A 25,810-nucleotide genomic window follows, 5' to 3' on the forward strand; every position below is an offset into this window, starting at 1 on the left:
AAACATGTTAAGAAAATACAGCACCAGAACTCACTTCATCAAATGATGGCAGTAGGTATAACAGTTATCTCCCTTGTCAGACTAACTGTGCAATCACTGTCTTGGAATGTTGTCTTGCCTTATTTGGGGAGTCCATGGCAGAATATGTCGGAAAGACCTGTCAGAAAAGTTCTGTGACTGGTGTAATTTTATTCCCTTTCCTTCTAGAGTAGTATAGCAATTTGGAAGGGAAAGGAAATTGATGTGTGACTCCTGTTATTTTGTGCCACTGACTGATTTGTCAAAACAGAGATCATATACAGATATCTCATCTCAGATATATCAGATAAAATAAAACATTAGGGACCCTCAAGCCCTTAACCAAGACATTATTTATTTGGATTTTGAAAACCCGACCAGATAAAATACACTTCAACAAATCGGTGCAGCCTTTCGTATATATCTGGTTTCACACATACTTCAAAAGTACACCAGTACTCATTTGTAGAATCCACAGAAAGATCTACTGTGGGCCCCAGCATACGAACTAGTTAACCCAAATTTATTACCTTCCTGAAAATAAATCAATTCTCAACTAGAAAATTCAGTAATCATAATAAGGGAGTCTTATACATCTGATAAATACAATATCAATAGCTCCATATGTTGGATTTTAAATGAAAGCTGTGAATAACCATACTTGCAGATATATGCTTGTGCACATTTGTGTACATTTACTGTTCTCTGCGTCAGCTCTTATCATTGCTGTGGAGGGTGGCAAGGACATTGACCGACTGTCATCGAAAATGTCAAAAACATTGTTTTCATATTCAGTAAAGATAAGCAGAATGGCCTATCAACAGTTGATAAATTCATGAAGGCGTCCTAATGTCATGTCTCCAGCAAAACGGTGTCATGTGCTGAGATATGCTGAGGATTCTGTTTGAAATCATATCACATTTCTGTGATCACTTGCATTGCAATGTTCCAGCATATCCTACGTAGACAGTAGCTGATCTCTCCTTGTTTTATGCCATTAATGCCGAGCGTTAGACAGAGTAACAACAAGTACCATCTTCTGGCGTCTTTTTCGGTTGTTGGATCGATCAACCGACCTTCCGTTCTCCTGACAGACGCGCTATCCACCAGACTCCAGAGGCTGTGAAATGTGTTGAGCGTAAGGTCAGTTCAAGTTAGTATTGTTGAAGAAATTAGTTCTATTTACACATACCACATGAAAAATTAAGCATTGAGAGTTCACAATAAATTGATTTCTTACTTGTAAGAATCGCTTTCAGGGAATATTATATATTATATGCAATGTGGTACCTTGGCTTAGAGGGGTGTACAGGAACCCCCAAACGAACTTAGTATGACGTGTCACACGTTTAAAAAAATTACTTTCAGTGAAATATTTGTGTGACAATAAGATTTATCTTGAGTCCGCCATCACGCTCACAATACTTTCGGCCAACCGTAACCGCAAACAAGAAAATAGCACGGGAACTCGTTATTGGTCGGTAAATACAAATATATACCCCCTATATGTAAGTAGAGAACATATATAGGGGGTATATACTTTTATTTACTGACCAATAACGAGTTCCCGTGCTTCAGATCAAACACGATGACGTCATGATATCCGAACAGGCCGGCAGCCAGCTGACTTGATGGGTCTTTTTTACCTTAAAGGTAAAGCATGTAAGTGCACTTAATTCTGATATTTTCATAATGTGCACACTGGTATTGCCTTTTTTTTTTGACAAACATTTGTATTAAGTTCACCAAAAGGACGTTAATGTTTCATTTATAGAAACCTCCATACAGTAACTCCACTACTTTATGCGTATAACACATTGTCCCCGCTGACCAGACGTTTTAGGGAAGTGTTGGTGTGTGTGTGTGTGTGTGTGGGTGGGTGGGTGTGTGGGTGTGAGTGTGTGTGTGTGTGTGTGTGTGGGTGTGGGTGTGTGGGTGTGGGGGTGTGAGTGTGAGTGTGGGTGTGCAGTCCGGACTAATGCCGGCTTTATAGTGATAGCCCACTGAGATACCGTGACTCCGAGCAGATCAGTCCTTGGCTTTGCCAATAATTCCGAGCGCCAGGCAGATTAACAACATGTACCATCTTTTAGAATCTTCAGGTATGACGCGGTCGGGAATCAACTGACCTTCCGCCCTCCTGCCTCTCTATCCACTCGACCACGGTGGCGGTTCAACGGGATGAGGTATGTCGTTTGTCACATTGAGGACTGTGCGATTCCGCATATATCTTGTGAAACATACATTTCTGGTGACCCCCATTATTATCTAGGTTCAATATTGCCAAAGCAGCGTTTAGCACTCTCATTTACATAACAATTATACTGACGAATAACAGAGTAAATGTATGTGAATCAGAATATTATCACAGTATTTATTATCCAGCATCTTTGATATGTACATGCATGCTGATGTCACGGCGTGGTTTTATCATGCTAAATATACAAGCCACATACATTTCAAGGTAGGCGTGATAACAAATAACAGGTGTATTATTATCGGGCAAAACACCTCCAGTATTATTCTTTTTATAAGATATACATTCAGACCAGATTTAAACGGCACTCCTGTGTACCTGGCCTCCGTTGACCTGTTTATGGATGCGTTGTATTCTGAGTACCTTCATGAATACTTTAATCAAATATGTATTTCATCTGTAATAATTACATTTAATAATATCAATGTACATGGAACAAATATTTGTGAAATAATTTAACATTATATATTTCCTCAAAAGTAAAACAGTATTAATAATAACCATGTAAAAATCATCAAAATATAATCCTCCAAAGCTAGCTTAATATGAACTCAGAAGGTGAAAAAACTTGGAAATTCGACGTCCTTTCTGGCCCTTCTGCGTGGAAATGGTTGGCCTGAGCGGCTATATGAGGATTCCTCTCCGTCTGGAATGGTCTGCATCCAACGCCGGTCTCCTCCATTAGAAGAAGGAGGAGTACTGCTTCTGCTACCGCATTCTCCAAAACGACGCTTCTCAAAGTAATCACTGAGATGACGCGGCTTCAACCACGTTGGTTCAGCCGGCGTGGCTGGCCGCCTGCAGACCCCCGACGGCTGTTGGTTGGCGGAAGCAGTGCCAGTGCAGCCAGAGTTATCTCCACCAGTATCGGAAGCTGTTCTCGCTGGGGGACCCTTCGCATTATCACTTGGAGCAGAGTCAAGTCCACTTTGGTCTGAGCTTGCTTTTTGGACTTCCACGGCGAGAGCCTTCACGCGATTGTGATATGACCAAGGGTGTGTCTGCATAGCTTTTTGTCCAGCCATATAGTTGCTCTCGATTTCATCAATGTCCTTTAGAATGGATTCGTCCATACCCATTGGTTTCCTTTGCACGGAAAGGCTTTCCTTCTGCGCATTGCTTGCATGAGTGACTACTTTCGTGTGTGTGATCTCCCCTACGCATTGTTCACGCCACATGCGAGAGACAGGAATATCCTCCAATCTTTTCTTCACGGCAGGCCTGCTGTCTTGAATCGTGCTTCTGCAGAAGGACCCGGCGCTGCCAGACGAGGTTAATGGTGGCCGCTCATGTTCTCGCTCCGAGCAGACGGAGCGGGTCGTATTCATAGCGTTGTTCTCTTGCGAACACTGCATGATTTTGTTCTTTAAAGCACGTGTGCTCCTCACCGGGCGTGAATTGCTCCGGTTATGGAGAACGTCATGTGTACGAACAAGAGGCTTGATTTCACACTTTCGCGCAACAGTTGTCGTGCTTGGAATGACTTTCGTCTCAGCCAGTTCGGATTTGATAGATACCTCTTGTACAGGATCGCACCAAGTTTTCCCATTTCTCGGGGTTTTCGCTTTACCTGCGGCCGCACCCATCACGCGGCCCCTGCATCTGTCACCATCAAGATAATAAATCAAGATTGTCGTGACGTCACGTTAGCAACAATGCACAGAGCGATGACGTCATGAGTTAGGATGTGACGTCTCACACAATAACGATGACGTCACGATGAATTCATGTAACAGCCATAGCCGATAGTCTAGAATGTTCAGTTCCACTGATAAGTGATGGCTGTAAATAGAATTCTTTGATCATTTGTTGTAATGGGGTCTGCGTCTTCAAAGGAAGGCCGGGAATGTGGAACACCTGAATTAAGAGGGGGCAAAGACCATGGCGCCGTGAATGTGTATAGCATTGATTCTGAGAGGGATACCATCGTTGAAGGATTTGTGAATACTCTTTCTACAGGTAATAGTTTTAATAGGATTGCAATGAATGATGCTATCTGTGACGCGGTTCATGTGACAACAAAACCGTGCATATCCAACGTTTATGAAAAGACACCGCTGAGAAATACAGCAAAATTAGTTATGGATAAAGCGCCCCGCCGTGCCACACGTTTTGGAAAGGATAAGTGTTTAGTTGGACTAGAGAACCATCGAAAGGCGGGCTCCCCTCAGTTATTAATGGCAGCGAGAGAGACCTACGGCCACATAAAAGATGCATCAGATCTAATGTGGATGGCTCCAAGTCCAGTAACAACACGAGGGAATATCATCGCTGACAATTCATCTAATACTCAAGAGACAAACAAGGGAGATGTCACTAACCAGAATATATTCCGAGAAGTATCAGACATTACGCTCAAAGGTAAAGACCCAGAAAGTATGTCAGGTCCCTTGAAGCCTCGTGAAACAGGGCATCTGCTTCGCTCTCCGTTACTGGACCCTGACACATCGGACAAGAGAGAGTTGGGAAGAGTGAAAGTTCGTTTGAATACCCCGTCACCTTGGTTGATGTGTGATGCATCCTCTAGTTTACAGAATAGACGCCCACACGAGCTGAATCATATCTTACAGTATCCGAAATTGCCTTCCTATGAACATCCGATGGACAAATGTCTAGAGAAGAGCGATGGGAAAATGGGGCCTTCACTTGGACCTCTGAGATATGGGAAACTAGGACTACAAGGCGGTGCCATCCGAAAGGAGCTGAAGAGGGAGGGAATTCTCGGAGCTGGATCCGAGGAGCAGCAGAACCCGGATGTGGTTCTTCGTGAGCTGCGTCAGTTGGGGATCGTTCGACAAACGAGCTGCGGCACAAGTTATGACCTTGACTTTGACGAGGACGCAAATCCACATGCTGCACGTGCATCGAGACTGCCGCCACTCGAACTGGAGGCTTTGAGCCTTAAACTCGAAGAAAAGGAAAAACGTCACAATGAGCAAGTGCGGAAAAATGAAACTGAGCGACAGCAGAAAGTTGAAAAGTTCAAGGAGCGGCAGAAATCTGCCAAAGTTCGGCGTCAGCAACTTCAGCAGAATCCTAGTGGGGTGGAGTCACCGACAGAGGCCGAGAGACTGAAACTAAAAATGTTGGACATGGAATTACAGTGATACTGGTATTGTGTATGTGTGGTTTCTTAAAACAATTTTGTTTGGTAATATATTTAATATTTTTAGCATTTTTCTCTGGATATTGTTTTAAAGGAAACTGACTTGTCATTTTTAAGGCTGGCACAAAATAGCCCAAGCTCCGCACGGTTCCATGATGAAAGAGTAACGTAGTCTGATGTCAACTACGGGACATTTGATAATGATTATTTTCGGGATCTACTTCAAAGAAATCCACACCGACATTTCTGATACGCCTAAATGACTTTGCACACTATAATAAATAATGCCATATTTAGGATTTTGTTTCGAAATACAAATACATTTCATATTAAAAATATAACGACACTTGCGACCCTGTTATCATGATAGTTCTTAACAATTCGGTATACTGCAGTGTTCCCAGTGACGTCTGCAACATCCTAACAATTCGGTATACTGCAGTGTTCCAAGTGACGTCTGCAACATCCTAACAATTCGGTATACTGCAGTGTTCCAAGTGACGTCTGCAACATCCTAACAATTCGGTATACTGCAGTGTTCCAAGTGACGTCTGCAACATCCTAACAATTAGGTATGCTGCAGTGTTCCAAGTGACGTCTGCAACATCCTAACAATTCGGTATGCTGCAGTGTTCCAAGTGACGTCTGCAACATCCTAACAATTCGGTATGCTGCAGTGTTCCAAGTGACGTCGGCAACATCCTAACAACTCGGTATGCTGCAGTGTTCCCAGCGCAGTGCGGGATCTGTGGTGTAACACCACGGTATGGTGTCGTTGAACTCAGGCAAGCACCTGTTGCCCGCCTCCGCCATACTGGTGACTGACTGCATGTTGTTGGGCGAGTCGTTCTTACCGTAGTGTTGTTGGGGTGTGTGGGAGTCCCATCGCTGACATGTCCGGCCCTCCCTGGTTACGTTGTGTATTCCTCTGTAGAAAGCCTTCCCACTCTCGATCTGCACACAACGCCCACCTTGATAGTCAGAAATGAAGGTTAGGACAAAACACAAAATGTTTTTAATGAGGGTATGTGGTTTTCTACAGTCAACTTGTTCTGAAAGCGGGAGGACCGTCTCCGTGGTCTAGTGGTAGAGCGCCCGCCCTGAGAGGGTATTCGATCCCCGGCCGCGTCATACCAAAAGACGTTAAAAGATGGTAGGTTTGTCAGCACCATACCCGTTCTCGTAGGTTTCACAAAAGTGGTAAACTTCTAAGACCTGCATCACTTGGGGCTTTCCTCTTAGGTAGTTTACACGCCCTGATATAACGGGAATACTGTTCAAAGCGGCGTTAAACTTAACTCACCCACTCCTCACTACCTCAAAGTGACGTCCACGGACGGATATGGTGCCGAAAGTTTAAGAACCAAAATCGGGTCAAATCTAGGATCCCAATCTACAATCAGCAAAGCCTTGCACGGCTAAGGGACACAACTTTGTACAGCGGACTCTTGACCATCCCGGCCAAAGAAAAAAGATTGCATATGACATCTAAGAAAACTAATCATTAACATTCAATCAGTTTACAAGTTTTATTAGAAAATGTTATAATAGTTGGTCACTGTTTAATAGAAATTGTTTTTGCAACGGTAAACAAATCGAAATCAACAATCAAAACACTGGTAACATACAACAACTCCCATTCATATTGTTGTTTGGGCGGTCGGGGAGCCTAGTGGTTAAAGCGTTCGCTCGTCACGCCGAAGACCCGGGTTCGATTTCCGACATGGGTACAATGTGTGAAGCCCATTTCTGGTGTCCTCCGCCGTGATATTGCTGGAATATTGCTGAAAGCGGCGTAAAACCATACTCACTCACTCACTCACTCATATTGTTGTTACGACACAAGTACCTGTTCTATATCAGCACACGTGTATGTTCAGTCAGGTTGAGGGGGTACTCACGTTTTATACATTGAGCGGTGCCCTGGGTGCAGATGCTTCCCCGGGGGCAAGTGTGGCCCGCACATGACCCGATAAGTGCCTGTAAGTAACACAAGTGAGGCAATTGTAAACGCGACAAAACCCTTTCTCTGCTGAAACGCCTCGACTTCTTGAAATATATTTGATTTACTGATTTTTTTGTTAAAAAGTTATTGTCTTTATTTTTTTTTCTATTAAAAGCCATTGATTTCCGTAAAGAATCGTCGACCGACTGATATATATTTTTCAGTACATGAGATAAGATAAGATAAGAGAACTCTTTATTACCCCGAAGGAAATTTGGGTTACATCAGCACAAGGTCTCAGCTTATTGATAAACACACATACAAATAAATGAGAGCATCACAAACGTAATTAACATTTAATGTGGCTAAATCAAGCTCATCAATTTCTAATGACAAACTTATTCATCATCATCATCATCATCATCACTTATTGTATTCAGGCCATAGGCCCATATACATACAATAATATTATATATATATATACAATTGTGTACATGTACAAGTATAAACATGCAGACTTATATGCACAGATATGTGCACGTGTACACTTTTGTGAAAAATAAATCGCATCACAACACAAGAAGAAGAGATTACAGCATTTGATTAATAAAGGCAAAAAACCTCAAGAATAATTAAACATCATTTGTACAAAGACGGTTGCGAAGTCGTAAACCATAATTAATGTATAGGATAGTATTCTTTTGTTGCTCGTTAGATATTTCATTAAAACGGAGGAGCTTGATTAGTGTATTGATGTTTTGGGGTAAACCTTGGAAATATTTTGTTCTGAGCGATTCATAACATGGACAGATAAGCATAAAATGGTGTTCGTTTTCAATAAGTGTGGGGCAAAAAGGACAAAAACGCATATTTTTTTAAACTGAGGAACTTATTCCTAAACCTGCTATTAGCAGCTATGAATGAATACCTGGCCCTGTTTGTTCTCACTCTCGGCGATAATATTCGGCAGCCAGAAGGAAGAAGTTGATACTCCGAATGTAAAACATGCGAACTATCGCCTAATACTTTATTTGCTTTATTAACTATTACTGTTCATAAATACTTTACATAAAAGTAAAGGGTTATTTCCAATAGCGACCTACATAGAATTTAATTAATTATTTCTGAAAATAGTGAATATGTAGGTTGGAAGAAAAAGAGACAAGGATCTCGCGATTTTAATTTTATTGGCGAGCTCAATACAAAGTGTTAATTCCTAACACAGGATATTTACCATCCCCAAACACGTAAGCGTTGATAACCTCTTTGTCATATAATGTCGTCGAAAAACCTGTTCTCATCTCTCAAAAACATTACCTAAGCATTGCAAGCTTTCCTGGATTGTGCGCATTAACATCCATTGCGTCATAAGGTCGGTGATTGTTCAGGCCGACAGTGACAAAGGTTTCTGCTTCTTAGAGAGTGGTAAAACTATATAATAGGCAAACTAACAATTGCCTACACATATTGTTCTAGATGTCTTTCGCGGCAATCCATCGGTCCGCCTGCTAGAGTGACGGCCCTTTCTCCAAGGGAAGCTACTCTAATCCTCGTCTGTGAGACGTCACGTTTGTTTAGAGTCTGTCTGTCCTGTCATAACGTTAATAAGTGCAAAGAGAGAGCAAAATAACAATTGCCTACACATATTGTTCTAGATGCCTTTCGCGGCAATCCATCGGTCCGCCTGCTAGAGTAACTGCCCTTTATGTAAGGGAAGCTACTCTAATCCTCGTCTGTGAGACGTCACGTTTGTTTAGAGTCTGCCTGTCCTGTCATAACGTTAATAAGTCAGAGGCTACACACAGCGACAAAATAAAACATTTCTGACATATTTCGGCCAAGTCCAAATGTTTTAAGTTGGTGAAAAGGCCCCAAGAGGTCCACTAGCACGGATGTGGAAACTGATCCCACGGCCTAGTGTCCCAGCAAAATTGTTTCGCGATTCATATCTCCAAAGTTGCCCATACTTGTAAAATGTCTCAGCTACGTCTCAGTTCTCAGTTCCACTATCTTAGATTATTGTTTTCATAATGTTAACAATTATCCCAGTAGTTTCTCCAGATTCACGATGGTTAGTTTGACTCGAGATCGCCGCCATGATTGTTTCTAAACACTGACCTTTCATATTTGCATCTTTATCCGTTTTTGACCCAAAGTTCTCAACGGACACCGTTTTCATCCGTTGGCATCATCCAGCCTAAAACCGAGCCATTTTATGATAAATTGGCATTCTCGTACCAGATACATATTTCATGGTATCACTCGTACGTACTGCACAGCCACATGGCAAAGCATCCGGCGTATCAAAAGGGTCTTGGCACGTACCCCTACTGTATGACCCTCCCCTATTACATGTTATATTTATGGAGGACCCTCCCCTCGTCCTTGTACTGTTTTTCATGACCATCCATTAAAAAACAAAATGCAAAAGGACTTTACATTTTTTATATGAAACATTATGTAATTTCCATTCAGGACCTTCCCACAAATATGTGTTTCATTTTTTATGACCCTCCCCTCGAGAATGTGATATTATTTGGTAACCCTCCCATGATTCCCTGTAATCCACCCACCCCTATAATAAATGACCGCTCCCTGACACCTCTCGAAATATTGAGTAACCACATTTTTTTAAGTGATTGCATTCGACAAAGAACTTGTGGCAAGGGACTTGTCAATTGAATCTCAGTTCACCACCACACATGGAATATTATGATACCCCGTTTCATGGTCTGCACGCCCGACCGTGAGTTAGAGGTCCGTCGATACCACGTGGCACTCCATTGGTAATTCCGCTCAACAGCTAACGCTTCTTGTGTTTATTTCCGGTTAACATTCATCTAATTGACTTGTATGATAAGATAAAATAGCTTGGGCAAAAATATCTTATATTTCTGTTTAAATTCCAGCTTGCAGCTTCCACTTGTAGCTCACCAGGCTGAAAGTCCAGTGAATTTATGTTTCACTTTATCAATACATGTTTTGTTCAAAGAATAAGGACGTTAGTGGGATTTTTCGTGAAACAGTTGGACAGCATTTGAAACATTATTTTCCTCAGAAGGCATGTATGTAATGCTTGGAGTTTCTGTAAATGGAAATTAACTGTGGTGTATTGCAACAGTGTTCTCCAAAAGTCCATTCATTCTTGAAGATTTAGAAACATTGTAGAGGCTGTGGGATAGCCTATTGGTTAAAGCGTTCGCTCGTCACGCCGAAGGCCTGGGTTCTATTCCCTACATGGGTACAATGTGTAAACCCCATTTCTGGTGTCCCCCACCGTGATATTGCAGAAATATTGTAAGAGCGACGTAAAACCATACTCACTCATAGGAAGCATTGTGAAAACTTAGTTACTTGATTCGTAATATTATTGTCCTCAGTTGGTATGCATCAAACATTTTAATAGCAATGCTGACAGCATCTATACGTGACTGTCTTTTGTTCAAACTATTGACTACATAACTAAGTGAGCTACAGTGCTGTTGCACTACGTTTTAATGATTTAACACCATTTCTGGTGTTCCCCGCCGTGATATTGGTCGAATATTTCTAAAAGCGGCGTAAAACCTAACTCACCCACTTGAACTTAGACATGGTCCCAAATATTATCTGAAGCGGTGGCACTGAAATGGAAACAAGAACGGTTCCGTGTGCGAGTGAAACCCTACTGCCAGAAACATGATATTTTGTTTTGTTGTATCGAGGGACTGAGAGACCGTACTGTGCACCTGCGCTTGAACTGCACGTGATTTGTGGTAACTCCACCTCTTACAGTGTATTGTACTGTGCACCTGCGCTTGAACTGCACGTGATTTGTGGTAACTCCACCTCTTAACAGTGTATTGTAAGGCTCCATCGCTTGATAGGGCATGGAGATTTATAACTGTCCGGTTGACATCCATGGTCGCATCCGTGCTTCAAGTACGGCTAGTGTGCACCTGATATTGTTCTCCTCAAGTACTTATTAGCGTTTCGCTACCCTATTAATAATTCAGAGGAAACCTACAGGATCGGGCGGCCAGACTTGCTGACTTGGTACTGCGTAGATCGATGGTCTTAATTTGCGTTGACAATACGACTATTATCTGCGCTCCACGTCGTCATCAAAGACTTGAGACGATTTTGGTTTAAATGTTACATACTACTCAACATTGGCTAAGGACCACACTTTTCATTTTGATCCTTAGCAAAATTTGAGCAGTACATGCGTTCACTGCGAGAAGTACAGGAGGCTCAATCTCAGATGTCGGTGGTAGAACAGTAGTGTTGAGGATTAGGTGATCTCGGTTCGTGACCTGCTTGACAGCTTAAATTTGTCGTCCGTCCCAAATGGCGAGTCCATCACTAGCTTCTGTTGCACCACGAAAACCTATGCTGTCACTGATTTGAAGGGCCCGGATTCGAGTATTTCCAGACCTCAGCTCTAGTGCTGGAATATTTCCGACAGTGGCGGAAACCAATACTCACATACTAGTAGATACCTATATTTCTGCTATAAGCTGAAAATTTGACATATTTAATACATTTGCATAATGTGGAGGAAACACGTTTTCTGGACGCATTTTAACGGACATTTTGTTTGTCGCTCTCGCTTTTGGGATTATATGAGGTAAGACGTACTCATTATTCTATCTTCCGGAATTGAATAGGGTAAATAATATCTTCAAGGTGAGCTTAGGGCAAGTCTAAGCGGTGGTTGCGTTTTGGCAAGCTCGCCAATAATAGTCGCTATGAACAGGGCATTGGTCCCTTGATTTCCTGAACACAAGTGAAGAAACATCTACTGACGCAGAATCTGCTGAAATTTGCCTGACTTCGTTGTCAGTAAGTGTAAACAATATGACATTTCTGATGCGCCAGTGAAATCAGTTGTGGTATTTCCTTCTTTTGACCCTAGACTAACCCTAAAAGCATTCAGCCCAATCAGTCATTTTGGGTAGCCTAGTGGTTAAAGCGTTCGCTCGTCACGCCGAAGACACAGGTTCGATTCCCCACATGTGTACAATATGTGAAGCCCATTTCTGGTGTCCTCTGCCGTGACATTGCTGGAATATTGCAAAATGCGGCGTAAAATCATACTCACTCACTCACTCACTCACCCCCTTTAAGCCCAATCACTTTGACCCAATATGTTTAGAAACATATCGGAAATGTAGAATTTACATTTACTGTAAGAGTATCGTTCATTTTAACAAGCGATTCGCTGTGCAGAGTTGCGTACCTTGGGCACGCCAGAAACCTATGATTGTGGGTTCGAATCACGGTTCGCCCCGATTATGTATCTAGGTTTGTCAGCACCATACCCGTGGTCGTGGGTTTCACCGAAGTGGGAAACGTCTGCGACCTGCATCATTTCGGGCTTTCCTCCCACATTAAGCTGACACGCCGTGATATAACTGTAATACTGTTAAAAGCGGCGTTAAACCCAACTCACTCACTCATTTGAACAAGGCCTTAACGTCAACAACAGTCTGTAGTATTCATGTCAAGAGTGGTGTCTCTTAGAGTTTGAGCCAAAATAAGGTGGTGATGTATAACATAGACTATGATGTGAAAACTGAGGAAATCCTTAATCAGCTTGAAAGTAAAATGTTATTGAAGTTCAACGCTTATTGCAAGGGAAGAAAAGAAAAGTTACCACCTCAATTTTGCTGACATTCTCTTCTCTAATTTACCTGAACGTGTCAAGATGTACTTTCAGTCTCCACCGGTCATTTGGTGATACAACGGTCAACAGTTCGAAAAGCATTTGTACCCTAGATGAAACTGTGATCAAAAGGACTAAAGTCATAAGAGAGACGGTGTTTCTAAATGTTGGAACTGTCAGGGGGATCACAGCGCGGTGTTTGTTCAAGAGTTTGAGTCGAAAATAAGGTTTCGTATACTGAAGCTGCTCGCATGTTGAAGGTGATCCCTTCTTCTTGTTCAAGCAATGTTATTGTTTCACCTCGAGCTCATAAAGTACCAGTAGAGATACATGCTTCAGGTGCTCCTAAAGCACCCCTTGTTCCACCTGATGTTCCTGTCTGTTCTTGTGACTGTCAGATACACGGGTCAAACACAGATGAAGCTAATCACTACCAAATTTTCGAGACCTTTGTCTCAAACACCAATGCTTGGTAGTTCTAATTTAACTGAGTGGTAGGACAAACACACACTACAATGAATCAGTTGTTGACTGTTTCTTAGAGGCTGATCTAGTTATTCCGAATTATTAGAATATGACAAGAATGAAGCTTGGAAGATGGAACAATTGTCCTTTAAACATCTCTATCGTTTCGTTTACATTGGCAATTTGGATGTTTTTCAAGATAAAACTCTTGGTAGTGATCGTGTCCCAGTTTTTACAGAAATTTAAGTGAGCCCTCTACAGTGTAATGTAATAATCCTGGATCTAGAGGGAATAAAAGGCTTACTGGGGGGAATTTTCCTCACTCTGTGGCGAACATATTCTTCTTCTTTTTAATAATGATGATATCGATATATTTCCAATGAAAATGTTATTATTGAAATTATTGTCCATTGGACAGCAGTCTGTAAGTCCATTCAATAAACCTTCAGCGTTAGTCGCAAGACCCTGCTGGAATGAGGAACGTGAAAAGGCCAACAAGGCAAAGAATATGGCTTGTGTCGTCATGTGACATGGTGACGTTCAGGTAAAAACAAAAAATTAGTTCTAGCACATTGTCAGACGGACAAGACGTTCTACAAATGATTTAGAGATGTCAAGGAAATATGTAAAACACAGTTTTTGCCTGCTATTTCATCTGATACGACTGATGTTAAATATCCCATTTACTCAAGATGAGCTGCGGGGGCAATTTCAAAAGCACACAACTATTCTGTGAGTATCTCTAGAGATTGAAAAGGCATACGACATGATATGGCGACAAAGGCTTCTGTTCAAATTGCAAAGCTAGGCAAAAAAAGTAACATGTTCAGGTAGATTAAATCCGTTCTGTCTGAAGATGCGTATTGGGAATGAACTTTCAGGTTTGCACGTTATAGAAAAAGGAAACCCAAAGGAAGTATTATCAACATGATTTTGTTTAATATCATGATCAACAATTTTTTCAATGATGTTGATGCCGTGCAATTTGCAGGTGATGGATCATTTAGGAGATGGTTTGGTAACTTTCACTTTGTCACCGAGTCAGTCCAAAAGTGTTTAGATATAGTTAATGCTTGGTGTTTGAAATGGGGGTTTAAACTGTCTCTCTCAAAACTTGTAGCAATGGTGATTACTCGACAACGAATCCCTAGAAGTATACGGTTAACTGTTGGGGGCATACCATACTGAGCAGGGTATGAAACTCCCAAAATATTCAGCCAGACCACAGGACTGGCTAGCTGAAATACTTGCCAGCCCTGACCAAAACCTGCCTGCCCACTATAATCATATGTTTCTCAGGATAATTTAATTAAAACTTTAAATCGAATTCATTGAAAATGAAGTAATGCAAGAAAAGAAATAGCAAACACTTTTTAGGTCGATTGGTATTTAATATCCTAGAATATATCATGTAAATAATGCCTATCATCGGGAAATATTTAGAATATTTTTACATATGAAATATAACCCGACCGTCGGGCAGGGGGATTTGAAAATCTGGCAGCCCGAGTTGAAATCAACACGTCTCGGACTGTCGGGCAGGCAGGTATTTCGAACACTGACCATAGTAATTTTATCAGTGTTTAAAAATTAGACTTGTCTATGGCTACAAAGCTTTAATGTCTACTTCAAAATGCCATCTCATCAAACTTGACTGCATTCAATCTGGAAATCAATATGCAATGGAGCATTTGATCTGGAGCATTTTTAACAACTCCGATCGCAGCTCAATCTCCCTTGTGACCTGCCTTCGGCAGCAACAGATATCGATCAGATTTTTTCTGAAATCAAAAGCTATAGGAAGCTTTAATTCAGCCATAAATGTATTAAATGACTGCGTTCAGTGTGTCACGTGTGACTGGTCCTATGTAACTATTAGACCCGTGAAGATCCGGGGTAGAATAGGTCTTCAGCAACCCATGCTTGCCGTAAAATGCGACTATGCTTGTCGTAAAAGGTGACTAACGGGATCGGGTGGTCAGGCTCGCTGACTTAGTTGATGCATGTCATCGATTCCAATTGTGTGGATCGATGTTCATGATGTCAATCACTGGATTGCCTGGTCCAGACTCGATTATTTACAGACCGCCGTCATATAGCTGGAATATTGCTGAGTGCGGCGTTAAACAACAAACCAACATATGTCACTATTCCGTTTCGTAGCACAGCATGGAGTTGGGTACTTGAACTCAGTGGATCCATCCATTCCTTCCAACACCTCTCCTTGGCTTATCTTTCAGCCAGACTTGTGTTGTAGTGAGTGAGTGAGTGAGTGAGTGAGTGAGTGAGTGAGTATGGTTTTACGCCGCTTTTAGCAATATTCCAGCAATATCACGGCGGGGGACACCAGAAATGGGCTTCACACATTGTACCCATGTCGGGATTCGAACCCGTGTCTTCGGCGAGACGAGCAAACGCTTTAACCACTAGGCTACCCGACCGCCCCGACTTGTGTTGTAAACTTAAAGGCTAAATATACCACACAAAATTGTCTTTGGATGAAGTTTTGATCAAAAAGCAACATCCAACAAACAAAGATTCAGATATACCAGTTATGATTGGATAACCTCTGTTTCATGAGAAATAGCATGTGATGCCTGCAGTCATGGGTACGCTGTGCACAGGGTGATTGAAAACGGGTGTTTGAATGTATCGTGAAAGAATATTTCACATCATTGTATGAGACAATCTATTTAGATTCAGATCTTAGTTTTCGCTACAAATATCTGATATCTGAGCAAAGATCTGAGGATATCACATTACGGGTCACGTCAGACCGACCTTTCAGGAATTTTGACCGACCAATGGAATGACTGACAAGAAGTCAATCAGGCAATCGGAAGGCAGCTTTATCGTGCTTTACGGCACTAGTTTTAAACTGCCGACTACGCTTTAAACATATTTGGAAAAAAACTAGCGATTAAAAATTGGAAAGGGAACAAACGAACATTCCTGGGTACAGATGACAGGTCACAAATCAAGCAACGTGAAGCAACGTAATTTGCGAAGATTCCGGGGTAGAATAGGTCTTCAGCGACCCATGCTTGCCATAAAAGGCGACTATGCTTGTCGTAAAAGGCGACTAACGGGATCGGATGGTCAGGCTCGCTGACTTGGTTGATGCATGTCATCGTATCCCAATTGCGTGGATCGATGCTCATGATATCAATCACTGGATTGTCTGGTCCAGACTCGATTATTTACAGACCGCCGTCATATAGCTGGAATATTGCTGAGTGCGGCGTTAAAAAACAAACCAACCAACCGTGTTTCTAGGGCTTCGGTACCGCCCCACAGTGAAGCACATGTAGCACACGTGTTGTCTCGTTAGGCAAAGGACTTATATGTATCTATTCACCCAGTTGTGAATGGGTACGTGGTAGCATGAGATGGTATTGTGACCGCTAACCTTCTAGCGCCTCACATGCAGCTTGGGTTGTATACTCCATAGGGAGCTGAGAATGACAAAATCGAGTGCACACTCATCCATTGACCGCATTAATAATAATACAGCGCTTATTATGTACAGATTAAAAATTAAAAAATGAAGCAAAGAGGGTTTGGGTTACCCTGGCACAGTCAGGCTGGTTAGGCGCATCATCAGCTCAGGATCCTTGCTCCCTCTACACGCAGCCCAGGCAGCGAATGGGACTAGCTGTGGCTAGTCGAACCAACCCAGAACTTATGGGAGAATGGGAAGACTCCCCAGAAGTGCAGCCTTCTCTATTACCAAGATTGTCAGAAGGGCTGTATTCCCGGCAGCAAACCCGGATACTCTCCCAATGTCATTAGGAGGTACCAAAACTTAGGCACCGAGAACAATTGCTGAGTCGAACAACTACTTGGGATGCAAGCGTGATATTTCTAAAGCGAGGTCTGCATATTTGCCATGTTCTTCCTGAATCTTGTCAATCACATTTGTGTGAAAAGGGACAGAACATTTAATAATATAAATGATTTCAATGGGTTTATCAAAAAGGACTGGTTTGTTGTTTATCGTTTTCCATTACGCCTAGAACATATTCTGGGTCGTACAATGGATGGACCTCTGTTTCAAAACCAAAAGATTGAAATGAAATCGGGTACTCGGGGTTTGAGACTCGATTCCAAGCACCAAATCGTCTGTTACATTTAGTTTAGCGCCATAAAGAAAATGTGTATTTTTCTTATTATTTCCGGCGGTGATATTCCCTTAACCTACATATATATATAAATATAACGCAAACAATTGAGTTAATTAATTCTTTTATATGCGAGCGCCGCATCTGTTATGTTAAAACAATAATCAAGAAAATTTGAACTCCTCCGTCAAAAAACTCGTGTTGGGGCAAATATAGTTTTATGTATTGCTGCAAACAGGGAGATTCGGTTTATTATTTCAGTCATTGTTGGATTATTGATAATAGACATTTGAACGTGCTAATTGGTTCAATAGTAGTTATTGTCATTATTATACATAATTGACCTGCTAGACATCTAGCTCGCCTGTCATATATAAAATAACCTCAAGTTTTGTCGTTCGGAAATATGGGCGAGATGTTCTTTTAAACAACAGATTATGGAACAATACTGGGATACTCTTTCCTAACAACATTTTGAGAAATAAAACTAGAACGTTCTTGCCTAACAAGATTTTATGGAACAATATCGGTATGTTCTTGCTCCACAACATTTTCAGGAACACTACCTGAATGTTTTTGATCCACAATATTATGAGGAACAATACCAGAATGTTGTTGCCTAACAACCTTTTAAGGAACAATACCGGAATGTTATTGCCTAACAAGGGTTTCGGGAAAATACAGGAATGTTTTTGTCTTACAACGTTTTGAAGAACAATACCAGAATTTTCTTGCCCAACAAGGGTTTCGGGAAAATACAGGAATGTTCTTGTCTTACAACGTTTTGAAGATCAATACCAGAATGTTCTTGCTCGCCAACATTGTTGCGTGTTGCCTCGTTCGGAAATATGGGCGAGATGTTCTTTTAAACAACAGATTATGGAACAATACTGGGATACTCTTTCCTAACAACATTTTGAGAAATAAAACTAGAACGTTCTTGCCTAACAAGATTTTATGGAACAATATCGGTATGTTCTTGCTCCACAACATTTTCAGGAACACTACCTGAATGTTTTTGATCCACAATATTATGAGGAACAATACCAGAATGTTGTTGCCTAACAACCTTTTAAGGAACAATACCGGAATGTTATTGCCTAACAAGGGTTTCGGGAAAATACAGGAATGTTTTTGTCTTACAACGTTTTGAAGAACAATACCAGAATTTTCTTGCCCAACAAGGGTTTCGGGAAAATACAGGAATGTTCTTGTCTTACAACGTTTTGAAGATCAATACCAGAATGTTCTTGCTCGCCAACATTGTTGCGTGTTGCCGCGTTATAGATCAAGACATGGTTTCCAACGTTCAGTCTATATGCTCGTCGTTACGAAGCTTCCAGGGGACTACATCGCGTGCAAGGCATCAATAATAGATGACAGAAAACACTCCCAGCACTACAAAAATCAATGTCAGAATAACAAGTCCCTTAATGCCACATGGGATATTGATCTGGAGTTCATAGATGGCACCCGTAATTAGGAACTGACGGTCATATCGTTTCTCTACTGTATAGTACCCAGCTATATATACCCAATGATTAACAGTAGTACAACGACGCGAATTCCTGCTACTTTAATACACGGCGCATGGTTATAGCAGGAATACTGTTCAAGGCGACATTAAACCAAACTCACTCACTCTAAAGAAAGATATATGCTTTTTTGATTGGGTTTCGACGTTTTCATAATTAAGACCATCTTCCCGAGGTTAACTGACTATGAAAGTTCAGTTTCGAAAACTGGACTTTTATAGTCAGTTTACGCCTTTGCCTCGGGAAGCAGAATTAAAACAACTATTGATGAATAGTTCATGTTGAGACGGCGGTACATATGGTATGACAGGTCTGTCATGCCCCATTTTAAGAAATACTGAAAAGAGAAACTTTACCGATTTCAAAGTTATTTTTGGAAGTGAGTGATATTCTAAAAGGTCCAAGTATTTAGACACTTTATAAAAGTTCCGCTTTAGTTCTCATGGTCGTAGAATAGAGGCCTAATATTACAAGAGAATGGAGATTGTGCCACTATTGTGTTATTCTCTTGCTCTAAAGTGTAATTTGATTCGGATCGGACTAAAAACTAAGCTATGGTGGCAAATGGGGACAGAGTATTTGTCAACATAGAATGGAGATATATACAGATCCGCAAAAGAAACGTCACCCCAAGTAACATTGCATGAAAAGTTATATTTAAATATCTTATTTTTGTCAAAAGTTTCTAAAATTTAACATTACCTTGTCCTGAAAAATGAAATTTGGTGATTAAAAAAAATAAAGCAGAGGACAATAAAACCAGTCGCCCAAATGCATCAAGGCAACGGCCATGGTAACCCGATGCACGTGAGTTCCGGGCAAATTGAAATGCACATGCGTTCTTGCCCTCTAAAAATCCACCCAGATCAGATAACATTCATTAGTTATTGAATTGCTACCACATGCCAAGATTGACAAGAAATGGACGACACCAAGCTCTTGGACGATTGCAAGCTGGACAAACCGCCCGACAAGTAGCCAATGCATTTCAAGTCTTCGTAAGGACCATATGCAGGCTCCAGCAACGGTACCAGACCACCAACATTACAGATGACCGACCACGTAGTGGAAGACCAAGGGTCACCAACCGACTTCAGGATCGTCAGATTGTGCGACAGCATCTTCAAGATCACTTTGTTACTGCTGCGGAAACTGCTCGACAGACCATGGGGACACACCAGCGACACATGAGTGCGGACACCGTGCGTCGACGATTGACGAGCAGACACCTCCACTGTCACAGGCCACACCGAGGACCCATTCTGACAACACGTCATCGCCGGAACCGTCTTCAGTGGGCAACACAGCACCAGCATTGGCGCCACCAGCAGTGGAGAAGAGTCCTCTTCTCAGCCGAGAGCCGTTACTGTATCTCAACAGCAGATGGCAGAGAGAGAGAGTCTGGCGATGCCGAGGGGAACGTTATTCGGATGCTTGTGTTGTTGAGAGAGACTCGTGGGGTGGTCCGAGCATCATGGTGTGGTGTGGAATTGGTTTTGCACAGAGTCAGCCCTATGGTCTTCCAGAACATCGGTCCAGGGAGAGGCAATGGTGTCACAGCAACTCGGTACATTGATCAAGTCTTGAGACCACACGCCATACCTCATTTGTCACGTCGCCGCAACCGCGAGTTTCAGCATGATAACGCCCGTGCCCACACTGCGAGAGCAACAAGAGACTTCCTCAAGCAGAATGGCATCAGAACCATGCAGTGGCCTGCCCTCAATGCCGATTAAAATCGCAATGAGCACGTGTGGGACGAGATTCAAAGACGGCTGAATGACGTCCGACCAAGGCCGACAACTGCAGCTGAACTGCGTCAGGCGTTCCTCAGTGTGGGCTCAAGTGCCTATGGCCTTCATCAACCGCCTCATCCATTCCATGTATCGACGTTGCACGGCAGTCATCAATACACATGGCGGACACACGAGATACTGACTTGTGATGCCATTTTTTCAGAGACTAGTGTTGTGTTTCACTTGAAGAACATTTGCCACTTTAATTTCAACCTTGACGATCAGTTTTGCCAAGTTTCATCTTTTTAATATGTCTCAAAGTATGTTTACAGTGTTTTGAAAAATAAGGTTTCTCATATATCTATCCATGGTGACGTTTCTTTTGCGGTTCAGCATAGTACACTGGATAATGGAAGGTTGTGCGAGGTGGGAATGACTTCACGTTTGAGATACACCTGGTGGCCAATGAATTTAACTTTGTGTATGACTTGTATATAATACGAAATGCTTGCATGATCATGTGTAGACATGGGTCTCTGATACCCGTGAAGATCCGGGTTAGAATAGGTCTTCAGCAACCCATGCTTGCCGTAGGAAGCGACTATGCTTGTCGTAAGATGCGACTAATGGGATCGGGTGGTCAGGCTCGCTGACTTGGTTGATGCATGTCACCATATCCCAATTGCGTAGATCGATGCTCATGATGCCAATCACTAGATTGTTTGGTCCAGACTCTATTATTTACAGAGATATAGCTGGAATATTGCAGAGTGCGGCGTTAAACCACCGACAAACAAACAGAACAAACATGGGCCTCTGCGTGTTCTACGTGTAATATAAAACATCACTATTAGGGATCGACCCAATAGTATAAGAGACAGTTGCTAGTTTATTTTGCTAAGATTGTGATTGGAGAGTTGCCTTTTTTTATCTTGTTTAGATTAGAATCGGACAGTTGCTATATTACCTTGCTAAGATGGGGATCGGACGGTTGTTATATTACCTTGCTAAAAATGGGATCGGATGGTTGTTATATTACCTTGTTAAGATGGGGATCGGACGGTTGTTATGTTACCTTTCTAAGATGGGGATCGGACGGTTGTTATATTACCTTGCTAAGATGGGGATCGGACGGTTGTTATGTTACCTTTCTAAGATGGGGATCGGACGGTTGTTATATTACCTTGCTAAAAATGGGATCGGACGGTTGTTATGTTACCTTGCTAAGATGGGGATCGGACGGTTGTTTAATTACCTTTCTAAGATGGGGATCGGACGGTTGTTATGTTACCTTGCTAAGATGGGGATCGGACGGTTGTTATATTACCTTGCTAAAAATGGGATCGGATGGTTGTTATATTACCTTGCTAAGATGGGGATCGGACGGTTGTTATGTTACCTTTCTAAGATGGGGATCGGACGGTTGTTATATTACCTTTCTAAGATGGGGATCGGACGGTTGTTATATTACCTTGCTAAGATGGGGATCGGACGGTTGTTATATTACCTTGCTAAAAATGGGATCGGACGGTTGTTATGTTACCTTGCTAAGATGGGGATCGGACGGTTGTTATATTACCTTTCTAAGATGGGGATCGGACGGTTGTTATGTTACCTGGCTAAGATGGGGATCGGACGGTTGTTATATTACCTTGCTAAGATGGGGATCGGACGGTTGTTATGTTACCTTGCTAAGATGGGGATCGGACGGTTGTTATATTACCTTTCTAAGATGGGGATCGGACGGTTGTTATGTTACCTGGCTAAGATGAGGATCGGACGGTTGTTATATTACCTTGCTAAGATTGGGTTCGGACGGTTGTTATACTACCTTGCTAAGATCGGGATTGGACGGTTGTTGTGTTTCCTTGCTAAGATTGGGATCGGACGGATGTGATGTTACATTGCTAAGATTGGGATCGGACGGTTACTGTATTATCTTGCTAACATGGGGATCGGACAGATGATGTAATATTTTGCTGAGATGGGGATAGGACGGTTGCTGCATTGTCTTGCTAAAGTGGCGACAAAATGGGTGTTACAGTACCTTGTCATGACGGGGATCACATGGTCGCTAGAGTATGCTGCTGAGCCGTTGATCGGATGAATACCCTGGCTAAATTAGAGTTTTCATTGAAGGAGGTTAGGATATCGAGTTAATTATCAATCACCTACGAATGACAATACCTGTGGAAAGCTGTCCGCATTGGCGTTAATCCATCCAGGTGTGTTGACTACCTGATCAGGCGTGGTGGTGGATGTTACGTTGTTCAGCTCACACGAAGACGTCGTGGTGTCGTAGTTGAAGGAGGCACAAATAGTATCATACATGCACTGCATGGCACAGTGGTACTGGGTGTGAGAGGACAACACCACATAGGTGGACTTCAGCAGACGTAGTTTCTGGAACACACCGCTGGACAGTCGCTCTGAAAGTTCGGTACAAGTCATGGACACTTGAGTCAACCACATCAACAAAACTGCCACAACAGTTAAAACTTTTGCCATCTTTGATTTTGTCACAGCGCGGGCACTGGTCAAGCATGCGTTGATTATCTAACACTTTTCTATTTTAATCTTAGAAATGTGTCACAGCGTTGGTGCCTATCCAGAAACACTGTACAATTGTGTTCTGAGAAACGTTTCACAACGTTGTTACCTCTCCAGCATGCTTTGCGTAAGAAACACTCTTCTTTTTTATCTTGTCACAGCTTTGGTACATGTTCAGTAGTAAATTGTTTTGCTATCAGAAAGTGGTGACGGCGTTGGCACCCATCGAGAGGTTGTGTTGGGAAGAAACTCCAAACTTTATCGATGTCAGAAGTTTGTCATTGGTGCCTGTCCTGCCAAATTGACACTGAAGGATAATCCTAATTCTTACCAAGTCAGAGCCTGAAGTAAGTTGTGCGCGGCTAGATATTGCATTGTGATGTACTCTAGCATAACGCCGCACATACATATTATAATGAATGCAATCGATCTCTGAACCTTGACGGATCTGTACGGTTGTCATCATGGTGAAGTGAAGAGTTCTATAACCTAGCTGATCGACGTCTTTGTCAGCGGATATTTACTACAACAATTTTTTTAAACTTCTATTTTAGTGTTAATTAAAGTCGACTCGAAGCACTCGTAACAATGCGAAAATGCCAATATTTTTAAACTCAATCAGGCATCCCGTAACAGGTTTCATTACTTCGTTTGAAAGGGGATACGCTAAAAAACATCACGTTGTTTCGGTACATGCATCAATGAAACACTTGTCATGAATTATGCTAATTTCCTGTTGGATTTTTTTTAAAGTGATCAACTTACTTTCATGTTTACTGTCAAAGGAAAGACTTGCTGGTACATAATAAAGTACACATTATGATATGCTTTATAATAATATAGTACACATTATGCTATGCTTTATAATAATAAAGCTAAAAACCCATTTCTATAATCATGTCCAAACACACCTGTTCCGTAAACTTATGCGAAATCATAAAGTTAGCGGGGCGGTCGGGTAGCCTAGTGGTTAAAGCGTTCGCTCGTCACGCCGAAGACCCGGGTTCGATTCCCGACATGGGTACAATGTGCGAAGCCCATTTCTGGTGTCCCCCGCCGTGATATTGCTTGAATATTGCTAAAAGCGGCGTAAAACCATATTCACTCACTCACTCATAAAGTTACCAGAAATCTGGCGGCACCCGCCAATTACCTGTCTGTTGTCCAAGGGCTCATTTGACCCGTGAAGATTCCGGGGTAGAATAGGTCTTCAGCAACCCATGCTTGCCGTAAAAGGCGACTATGCTAGTCGTAAAAGGCGACTAACGGGATCGGGTGGTCAGGCTCGCTGACTTGGTCGATGCATGTCATCGATCCCAATTGCGTGGATCGATGCTCAAGATATCAATCACTGGATTGTCTGGTCCAGACTCGATTATTTACAGACCGCCGTCATATAGGTGGAATATTGCTGAGTGCGGCGTTAAACAACAAACAAACAAACAAAACAACGGTCCATTTACGCCTACGGCCTGTAAAAAGACAGACAGACAGACAGACGAATTGATTCGGTACTTCAGGCCACCGGCCCATAATACAATGGAAATAACGGTATATATATTTGCATGCTGAGTAGATTTAATAATGATTTACCGTTCAACACTGTGTTTCCGTTCGAATGTTCATGACTTGGAAAAGACATTTACCTAAGCTTTTTATAATTTGTTCGTTTTCAGCTGACATAAGTCTTATAAAATTCTCAATAGAGGGAGGGGTAACGAGACGCTTGGGAAAAGAGTTTCTTCTTGCTCTAGAATACTGGTCACAAATCATAAGAACATGGAATTCATCATCAACATGGTTATGTCCCTTCGAAAAACAGAAACAATAGTGTCTGGACCAGACAAACCAGTGACAGTGAGTCAGAACCAGACAAGCCAGTGATTCTGAGTCTGGACCAGACAAACCAGTGACAGTGTGTCTGGACCAGAAAAGTCAGTGCTGCGTTAAAAGTACAGAGATATTGTCACTTACAAGCAAAGCGAAACACTTAATAAATACACAGCTGTTATAATGTCTCGGTCCAAGCAGTTTTCGTAGTGGAATCAGAATAATCAATGCTACTGAGCTTCTGGTGAAAACTTCAGTCCACTAGCAGAGACACCGACCCATTTCAAGTAAATATAAACGCTGTAGAGTATGTTTATTTCTGAACTGTAGGCCAAAGTCCCGCAGTAAAAGTACAGTGATCATAATGGGTGAGTGGTACATGCAAGTTTACGTTAGAAGCTGGTTATTTCCTACATAATTGGTTCCCAGTGGCATGAAATATTTAGATACTTTAGATCAGAATAGCCACATCGAAATTGCAATAATGCTCTTCGTAATTTTCTTATATTTACAGTGGTCATATACTTTTCACCTAAAAAATACGAATATGTACAATTTTTATTACTAATATTTCTAATCAATTCATGCTGACAACAATCT

General features: G+C 41.9%; 1 protein-coding gene across 1 annotated transcript; it reads right to left on the reverse strand.

Moving 5' to 3' along the window:
• Nucleotides 1-2,372: 2,372 nt before the first annotated feature.
• Nucleotides 2,373-23,726, reverse strand: LOC124145573 (plasminogen-like). The gene is made up of 3 exons (XM_046515395.2): nucleotides 23,018-23,726; nucleotides 7,283-7,361; nucleotides 2,373-6,352 (listed from the first exon to the last, which is right to left on the reverse strand). The coding sequence occupies exons 1-3, from the start codon at nucleotides 23,336-23,338 to the stop codon at nucleotides 6,084-6,086; spliced, it is 669 nt and encodes a 222-aa protein (XP_046371351.2). The 5' UTR covers nucleotides 23,339-23,726; the 3' UTR covers nucleotides 2,373-6,083.
• Between the last annotated feature and the right edge of the window lie 2,084 nt (nucleotides 23,727-25,810).

Source organism: Haliotis rufescens, unplaced genomic scaffold (assembly GCF_023055435.1).
Source record: "Haliotis rufescens isolate VD_foot unplaced genomic scaffold, xgHalRufe1.0.p SCAF_3, whole genome shotgun sequence".
Classification (NCBI taxonomy): domain Eukaryota; kingdom Metazoa; phylum Mollusca; class Gastropoda; order Lepetellida; family Haliotidae; genus Haliotis; species Haliotis rufescens.